We start from the raw sequence: 10,013 nt of genomic DNA on the forward strand, positions 1-10,013 counted from the left end.
TAGTATATCTTTGCAAGAAAACGATAAATCTTAAAGATTTATTTCGTGTTTATAACAAACGGTACAAGCTAGAACACACTAATCCATGCACGTTTTAATGCTCGTATCTTGCATGTTTAGCAATTGGGTTTCTAACTATTTTGATAAAAGCCTAATAACCTTGGTATATTGAGCAATACAAAATATTTATAAATTAAATTCTAATCTTAAAAAAAAAAAAATGCATCTATTTATCAACTTTGGCAATACAAGTAAATTGGAAAAAATTTATAACACCTATAAACCTCTATGATGTACCCATGCAGTTTCAATTTGTTAATAAAATACAACAGTTGCCTTACTTTTTTCCTTAAAACAACATTGTTTTAGTTTAATAAAATAATTTTTTTTAATATATATATGTGCGCGCGCACGTGTGCGTGTGTGTGGAGGCGGATAATCCTACCCAATTTTGCTATTCGCCCACATATGTGCAGCGAATATGGTATTCACCTACCTGGAATTAAGGATTAAAAATATGTCCATAACTCATGTGGACAGTCGGATTTATAGTGGATATATGCGGAACGATTTTTAACCGCCCCACCTAAACACCCTTAACTACTACAACATAATTACCCAATTGAACGAATGAATATGATTGATCATTTCATTCCCACTTCTGGTATTCTTAGTAATACTCATTGCTAAAAAGCTATTCCTAGGTAATCATCATTCCAAGAGTATTAAAAGTGCCCTTCTCTTCAGAAAAAAGAAAGAAAAAAGGTGCCCTTAATGGTTTTTTATTTTTCTTTTACTAAATGGTTTCAGGTGGGTCTTGTCGGGTTATGCTTAGGATTAGACATGAAGAGAGCCAAGTGGAGATCGTGAGCGAAATGGGTGACGGGTCTAAGCCCGGTTCTTTCAATTGGTTGTCTGCATATCCAACCCGAATTGAAGGCCTAAATGGGCCGATCCTGAAAGTCCCAAAGGTCTGTGTACGGTGTCCAGAGGTATCAAAGGGCTAATATTTCCCACACTTCAAAAGACCCACTTGTAGTTAAGGATGCAAAGAGCCCTATTTGTGCAAGAGAGCCCGACTCAGTTTTGCATGTTCTTCGGCTTTGTCCCTCGGCCCAAGATGTGTGGGGTTGCAGTCCGATGAGATTGCAAAAAACCAGTGCTATGGGGAGAGATTTCTGCTCTATATATATGGGAAGTTATGCAAGAGCGATGCAACAAAGATGAGCTAGCTTTGGTGGCAATTCTGTCACGTAACATATGGCTTCGAAGAAATGCGGTCATTCATGAGGAGATTTTTAAGAATCCTGGCACTATGCTTAGGAATGCACAAGCCACGCTTGAAGAGTTTCAAAAAGCATGTAGCACAACACCGAATAATCAACCGAGTAGAAGTGAAGCCCCGTTACTCAATGGCAAGCACCAAGTTAGGGGAAGATCAAGGTTAACTGGGATGCGGCCCTCGACAAGACTGGTAGCTTTATTGGCTTTTGGGTTATCACCCGAGATAGCGAGGGGCAAGTATTGGCAGCCAGAAGTTACTCTAAACAAGTATATATTTGTTTTTATATAAGGATGATTGTCATTTAATGCAGAAGATAGAACTGGCCAAATTTGATGACTTATTCATTATATAAGGATTTGATGATTGCTTATGCAAATAAGCTGATTAATTACAAGTATGCAATGATTTCCTCATGTATCATGTATTGTGCACCATATAAACGGCTATCCCATCCCCCTTTATGATCTTCTACAAATTTTTCAGCATTGTGATTTTCCCATCAAGCTAGCCCAATGTCCATTCCACAGTAAGCAATGGGAGCATACATCCATAGATCAAGAGCTACAAATTAACAAGAAAATGAAAAATTAGATCAGTAAGTATCTTCATATGAAACTAGTGCTGTTATATATATATATGCTAAACTGTCCTTCAGAATATGGAATAAGAATGATTTTCTTTTGCTATTACCTTGATTTGGAGCTGTAAAAACTTCACGTATTGAACAGCTTCCTCAAGCATTGTTGTAATATCAACCTGCAATACCATTATATATATTCTGAGAATTTCAAAACACTATAGGCGCTAATACGATGTCTCTTAGAATATTAATTAAAAAATTAAATTTACAATTTTTTTATTAGCATAAACTTTTGAGATAAATTGTAATTTAACATTATTTCAATTAAATATTTTATATATTGGGTCTCACTTGTTGATCACGAAGAGTTTGAACTCACCTGTGAGGAGAAGTGTTAAAACACCTTTTTTTTTTTCTTTTTTTCTTTTTTTCTTTTTTTTTTTTTTTTTTTTTTTTTTTTTTTTTTTGCCTCCAATGTTTAAATAATAGCAATTTACCCTAGCAAAAATTTCAAAATTTTCAATGTAACCACTTCGGTAATTATTTTATGTCTTCTTTAACAGAAATTATTGAAAATGCCTAAATGCTCATACCTTCTTTAAAAAAATAAAAATATAAAATATAAAATATAAAAGAAAGAAAAAGAAGAGAAAAAAAAAAAAAAAAAAAAAAAAAAAAAAAAAAAGGTGGTTGCAGCCACTCTCAAGAAGCGGCCACCCCAATCTTACCTAAATGGGGGTGGTCGAAACCACCCCCAAACTTTTTGGGGGTGCCTTGGCCACCCCCATTTGGCCAATGGGATGGGTGAGGGACCTCCAAATGGCTCTTGGGGGTGGCCGAATAAAAAGAAAAAAAAAAAAAAAAAAAAAAAAAGGGATCATTTTGGGAATTCAACACTTGTATATGATGCAATTTTAGAAATTTTGAACCAAAAAATTCACATGTGAGCCATTTTCCTTTAAAGAAGACGAAAATGTCTAACGTAGTGGTTACATTAAAAATTTCAAAAACTTTTTTTGGGATTTATTGTCACTTTTTAAACATTTGAGGCAAAAGTGAAAAAATTGTTAAACTTTAGAGGGGTAAAATGTATTTTTTCCAGTATTAATTAACCAATAATTTTCTATCAGATAATTAATGATTTAACATAGTACATGTATAGAATAAACTGCTTACCTTACTCCCATTAGGGACAAGGTTCTGTATGACTCTTAGCCTCCCACTTATTTTCTCTCTTCTTTTCTGCAAAATAAAATGGAATAATGATCAGTTAATAAATTCACATTGCTTGGCAGCAAGGTTTTGATGATGTTGGGTCAATGGGGTAGCATTTGCAGTAACTTACCCTTGCATAGATACTCTGGGGATTGTTGGCCGATCCCCTACTGGCTCTTGTTTTGCCCTTCAAGTTGGGAGCATTGGAGTCATCCTCTGAGGAGCAGCTGCTTGAGCTCTGTCCAACAAGGCCAAGATCAGTAGCTTTTTCTGTGACTCTAGTCCAAGAAAGCTTCTGATGCTTCTTTGATTGTATAATCCTCTCTTTCTTCGAAGCCTACTTGATGGAAAGAAGATAAGTAAATGCCATATAACCCATTTCTACCTTATTCCATTAGGCAAAAAGTTGCACAATTGTAAGGAGGTGATGAAAAAAGCATTATCTTACTTACATATCCTGAACCCAGATTTATTTTCTTAGAATTTTCAGCTGGTTTTGGAATCTCAGTTTCCCTTTCCAGCTGTAAATCCTTATCAGGAAGAACAGCTTCAGGCATGTCCTCTGCATTGCCTTCACTTACTTCTTGGTTCATGCAGTCATCCCCATCAATGATATAAGAGCTTGAATCCATGGACATGGAGCTATTATTGGATGTCAGAATTGGTTGGGGATCACTCAAGTGGTAGCTTTCTTGACTCAAACTACCACCATTAATATAACTAGTCCCTTCAGAAAAGCTGTAAAATCTAGAACTATCACATTCCAAAGAAATGCATGAACTGTCAGTGAGCCCTGCCATGTTTATAGTTGAATCATAGTCAGGCCAAAAAGTAGAAGGGACTCCCAATTAAGCTTGAACAGCCATTTATCTCATTGGGTATTGAAGAGTAGTTAAGCAAATGGGCCATAAAATCAGCCTCCTCAGCACCACACATTCCACTAAGAGACCCCCATTCCCCCTCAGAGGTGGCTCCTACAGGCACCATATTCTTCTTTGGTAGCTTGTAGGAGAAAAGGGTCTCTTTTTTGGGAAGTGTGAGATGTTAGGAGAAGCTCAATTTGCTTGGTGCTTGGTGAGAAAGGAGAGTAGGATATATTTATACCCAGCATGTACTTCTTGCCAGGGGTTTGACTTCATTTCAGAAGAGATCTGAACTCCTTATTGCCAATAATTTTCAGACAAAACAATCCAAATTTATTTATTTTTTTAAGTAAAATTTGCACAAGTCAATGATGGGGCCAAGGACAGCTCATCAAAGATTACAAAATTCTATCTTTCAGTTGCTTTTACGCACCTTCTTACTACAACAAATGCTAGAAAATGGATATATAAAAGGGAAATTAATAGAATTTGCAGAATAAGAGTCAGATATGGTGAAGCAAGGGATAACGCGGCACCTGGAGATTGCGAGAATATAGAGTTGCTTTGAATATAATGAAATATAATGTTAAACAGGGTTAGAATATATTCAGAATATTCTGATATTTGTCTTTTGATTCAGATGGTCACTATCTCTTTCAAGCTAAATATTTTTTATTTTTATTTTTTTATCTCCTCTAACGGGCTGGACTTATTGATTATATTGTAAAATTGTTGTTAGTTCCTTAGAGACAATGTCAAGTTTCGAGTCACTGATGTTTGTTACTTCCAAATGCCACTCTTTATAAACAATTAGTTGGGAGTCTCATTTATCTTATTGTCACAAGACCAGATATTATCTATGTAGTTCATCTCGTCAGTCAATTCATGTTGCACCATACTTAGTTCACTATACTGCAATATATTCTTCGCTAGGTAAAGGGCATATTATTTCACGATTTACGTTTCTCTCTTCACTCATCATTATACTTACAGGTTTATTCAGATGGGGATTGAGGTGATCCCACTGACTATCGTTACATTACGTGTTATTGTTTTTTACTGGGTGATTCTCTCATCTCTTGGTAGCAAGAAACAGTATGTTGTTACCCGCTTTAATATTAAAGCTAAATATCATGTCCTTTCCGACATCCCTTATGAGCATTTTGGCTACGTTGGCTCTTACAGGATATGGATGTTCTTCATACATCTAGTTTTCTTATACTTAACGATAATCGGAGTGCGGTTCAGATTGTGCATAATTATGTATTTCATGAACGTACTAAACATATTGAGATCGACTATCATTTTGTGTGCCACCATCTCTTACGGGGAACTCTTATCCTTTGTCGTATTGTATCTGTTGTTGCGTGCATGGTAGTGCTGTTGTGCGCTAGTGGCACTGCCTGGGCGAGCTACCACTTTGTAAGGAGTGTAGTCACTGCCAGTGCAGGCTACTACTGCTCAAATGGCAGTGTTTGCACGTTTTTGGCATGGTAGTGTTGGCGATTATCGCCAGAATTGGTGGTGGATGCATCATGCATGCAACCTCATAAACTCAAGAACCACTGTTCTATATATATATAGAGAGAGAGAGGAACGACTAATTATGGTTCTGATATCAATGTTAGAAAAATTACATAGTAAAAACATACTTTTAGTATCTCTCTTGTGACAAAATTGGATCTAATTAATGTATAAGAGACGTGTAACGTTTAGACTTTTTCTCTATAAGTAGAATTTTGTATACAATCAAATGATGAAGGAAAGATGTAATCAAGAAAAAACTTTAACGTGGAAACGTAAGTTATAGACCGAACCACCTTAATCTCTGTCTCTTTCATCTCTTTCCTTTATCTTTTAAAATTATCAATTTCTATAACTCTGATCCCCCTTTTCTTTTTAGTACTGACCATTTCATTGAAAGCATTCATATGGAGAAGTTGGAGCTTCGCTCTTGTCTTTTTGTTTATGCTCTTAGAGAGGCAAATATGGCATCCAATAATCTAGCTAAAGAGGCTATTTGTAATAAGAATAATGTGTGTTGAATGGAGGATGTTCCTAGTAGTATCTCCAGCATTGTTTTTAGGAAAGCTTTTTTGTCCCAAGATCCCTAGTTTTATGAGGTTAGTTTCTGTATCTGTTTTTGATCAATGAAGTTTCAGAATTATTATATTAAAAAAAATAATTAAGGAAACGTTATTACATAATGCAATCCATAAGATGATTAATATGGCTTAGTTCGATTTACCATAGTTATTTTCTTTAGAGATAGAGATGTTAGCTCCACAACAATTTTGCATAACAATTGACAATAATGCTTATGTGTCCAATATTTTCATTTTTTATTTTTTTATTTTTTATTTTTTAAATGCTAGACACTTCAACATTGTTGTGTAATTGTTGTGTAAAAGTTGTTCAAATAACATAACTCTTCTCTTTAACATTGTTTAACCTAGCTAGGAATAAAAATCAAAAGAAAACGAGAGAGAGAGAGAGAGAGAGAGAGAGAGAGAGAGAGAGAGAGAGAGAGAGAGAGAGAGAGAGAGAGAGAGAGAGAGAGAGAGAGAGAGAGAGAGAGAGAGAGAGAGAGAGAGAGAGAGAGAGAGAGAGAGAGAGAGAGAGAGAGAGAGAGAGTACATTGTTGCAAAAAGATAAATACAAAGCAGTTCTAAGCAAATACAAGAAAAAAAATCAAAAGCAACAAAAATGGGGTCTTCAACGTAGGCTAACCCCATACGATACTGTTGGAAGGCAGGAAATAGGCTGAAGTCAAATCCAAATTTTTTTGGCATCTAGGGTAAGAAAAGGGTCATTGTGACAGATGGTTTCACAGCGATAGTCTCCGTGTCCGTTTGGTTTAGTGATTTTAAAATATGTAGTTTGAAATAATAGTGATTTTAAAACTGTTAATAATTAAAAAAAAATCAAAAATAGAATTGAGCATTTGATAAAATTGCGGTTCTATTTTCAAAATCGTGTGATTTTTAAAACGCACACTCTCGCTTGTGATTTGGACACCGTCTATAGATCGACCTTTTGGACTTTCAGGTTCGGCCCGTTTAGGCCTTGAAATTCAGATTGGATATGTAGAAAACCAATTGAAAGAACTGGGCTTGGACCATTTTGCTCACGATCTCCACTGGGCTCTCTTCATGTTTTTTTCAATTAATTTTTATTTTATTTTTTATAAGTGGCTCTATTTATGTTTAATCTAAAGCATAACCCGGCCATACCGACCTGAAACCATTTTGTAAAAGAAAAATTAGAACCACTAATCACAATAAAGTAACCATTAAGAGGAGGCTAAAAAGAACTCGAGCCAAGACACTTACAAGTAAAGTATAATTTACCCAAAAATAATCAGATTTTCTAAATTATTTATTAGTAGTTTTGGAACATCAACTCGTTTTACTTCTTTTTAATTTTGATAGTAGAAATTTAATCGAATTTTAAAGGTAAATTTAAACCAACTTTGAAAGTTGTATAATATTTCTCACATGAGTTGAGATGGGGCTGTGGTAAATTCAAAAGATCTCTTACAGTTAAGGCCTTAAGGGTGAAAGTTTCTGGCGATTGTGTTCCTAATACTTTGATTAAGGATAGTATAATTTGGTTTTTAATCTAAATAATGGTACACTTAGCCCCTAAACTTATATCACTTTCGCACTTATACTTCTTTAAAAAGTGACACTCGACTCCCTCCGACTACTACTTAGTTACAGTTAACACTCTTTGTTACTATTTTTCGTCAAAATTGAAGGAAAATGTGTTACGTGCACAACACATGAATTTTTTTTACTTAAACTTTCCAAAATGCCCCTAAATATTATTTAAAAAAAAAAATTAAACAATTAAAAAAAAAAAAAAAAAAAAAAAAAAGCCCACCGTCACTGCCTGCTTGAGTGGTTTGGCCACCCCTTTCCATTTTTGGGGATGTTCGAACCACCCTTCAATATTTTTTTCCCTTGCTTAATTTTTTTAATACTTTTCAAGGATAACTTCACCAAGCAACTTCAACAAATGGGGCATTTTGAAAAAAAAAATTAAAAAAAAATCTTAAAATTCACGTGTGGGTGGACTTGGCCAATTTAATCGAAAATGCTAACAGAATGATAATCGAAGGGGGTCGAGTGTCACTTTCTAAAGGGTATTAACCCAAATTTAGGAGGCCAATTAAGTCTATTTTCCCCCAATGGTTTTTATATACAAATCAGGCTGGCAATATGAAATGAAAGGGCCTTTTTCTAGTTGTCATTTGGCATATTTTAGTAGGGTTTGCAAATGCAAATTCCAGATAGGCAATCATTTTGTTATTGGGTGTTGTTAAGCCAGATTGTCCAAGGAATTGGTAATCAGGCTTGGAAAGAGAGGAATTGGATAGGATTTTCCATGGCCGTCCTGCCATGTATGGGCTCTGATGTAACCTTTATTATTATTATATTTTAATAGAAAGTTCCTATACATTAAAAAAAAAAAACTTAAAAAATAAAATAAAATAACAAAAGAAATGAGAAAAACCAATACATTTTTCTAAGGTCAACCCAAAGCTTATGCCAGCCCAACTGATGGATCCCTAATGGCAAGTACACATGTGAGAGATAGCCCTATAAAATGACTGACCTTCAAAATTCATATGCACCACACATGAGATTTGGATTTGGTGTAATTAATTGATTTAACTCCATACAATATAGACAGTTAATGTAAGAGAGTAAGTGGATTCCGTATTTGTTCGGGCACGAAGACGGACCCAAAAGTGGGCAATGGCCTTATAAAATGACCGACAGTCGAAGCTTCGAAATTCAAGTAGGCCACACATGAATTTGGATTTGGTGTAATTAATTGACTGTATATACAATATAGATAGTTAATGTGAGAGAGTAAGTGAACAACCTCATTTGTTTTGCAATGCAACGCAATAACAATAATGACTCAACTCGCTCAATGACTCCCTTATTTGTCTACCAACTTATTTTTCAAGTGGTTGTACTCGTACATAAACTTGAAGATGTGTTTTTGACCGACTCTTTGATGTCGTACATCAAAAGAAAAATTGCTACCAAATATAGCACAAATTCAATTATAGATGGTTTTCATAATCTAAAAGAACGTCAAGTTTCATTTTGATAGGTTTGAGTTTAAAATTGAAATATATTAAGAAACAATTATTGTGTCTTTTATTTTGCTAACACTTAGTGGAAACCAGTTTAATTTTCTATATATTAATTAAATCTTAAATCTTAATATATTTCTCATTCATGCTTTGGTCTCATTTGATAAGAACTCCTACTTCCGATCCGTCCATGTTCAAGCAAGTGTTCAAATTATTTGGGGTATAGAATGAGAATCCACCTACTCGAGCAGGTGCCCTCTCGCATTACATGCAGTACAGGCAACTAATTACACAAGATTCCAATCCCTTAGTATGCCTGGGATTGGTGATGCTTCTTTGCTTTAGTATGCCTTTATGACAAAATTGAAATCATGAGACCACCAACCTAATCAATTTTGGAGTCATTCTAATCGTAGGGATGCCAGCATCATTCTGTTTAATACAATTATTTATGATTAATTGATTATCATATTCAAAGCAATCCCACGTTCTCTCAATGTCTCCATTTTTCCCCCTTTCTATTTGACCCTTTCTAGTTTTTTAGTCGTACCTTTTTGATGCCAAACAATTACAGTTTTCATTCTTTCAATACTATTTCTCTACTCTGAAATCATTCTTTCTACAATTCTTTTTCTTGTTTAAGTTTTTGTTAGAGTAACAAGGAGCCAAAAGGGCAATCAGAGGAGCATTATTCTAATGTTCTTGAACTTTTCCCACCCCCCGAGTTGTCCTTTGCCCACCATAGACTCCTGCTTATTACTTATTGAGATTCACACTTTTTGTCTGATGATGATTGGAAATTATGAGTTCAGATCATTTTACACCAAAGTCAACCCTTTGCTCATAAATTAAAAAAAAAAAAAAAGAAAAAAAAAAAAGAAGTCAACCCTTTGCTAATAGTTTTTTTGGTATAAAAGCTCCACGGTTTCCATTTCTACTCCAATAAGCTTCCTGACA

At 34.8% G+C, this 10,013-nt stretch overlaps 1 protein-coding gene across 1 annotated transcript; it reads right to left on the bottom strand.

The window, feature by feature from the left end:
* Positions 1-1,784: 1,784 nt before the first annotated feature.
* Positions 1,785-4,067, bottom strand: LOC133881248 (transcription factor RSL3-like). The gene is given in 6 exon segments (XM_062320178.1): positions 1,785-1,842; positions 1,962-2,041; positions 3,042-3,107; positions 3,211-3,417; positions 3,533-3,928; positions 3,930-4,067. Coding segments are annotated over 6 exon segments (945 nt in total).
* Positions 4,068-10,013: the final 5,946 nt, after the last annotated feature.

The sequence above is a fragment of the Alnus glutinosa genome, chromosome 11 (assembly GCF_958979055.1).
Source record: "Alnus glutinosa chromosome 11, dhAlnGlut1.1, whole genome shotgun sequence".
Lineage (NCBI taxonomy): Eukaryota > Viridiplantae > Streptophyta > Magnoliopsida > Fagales > Betulaceae > Alnus > Alnus glutinosa.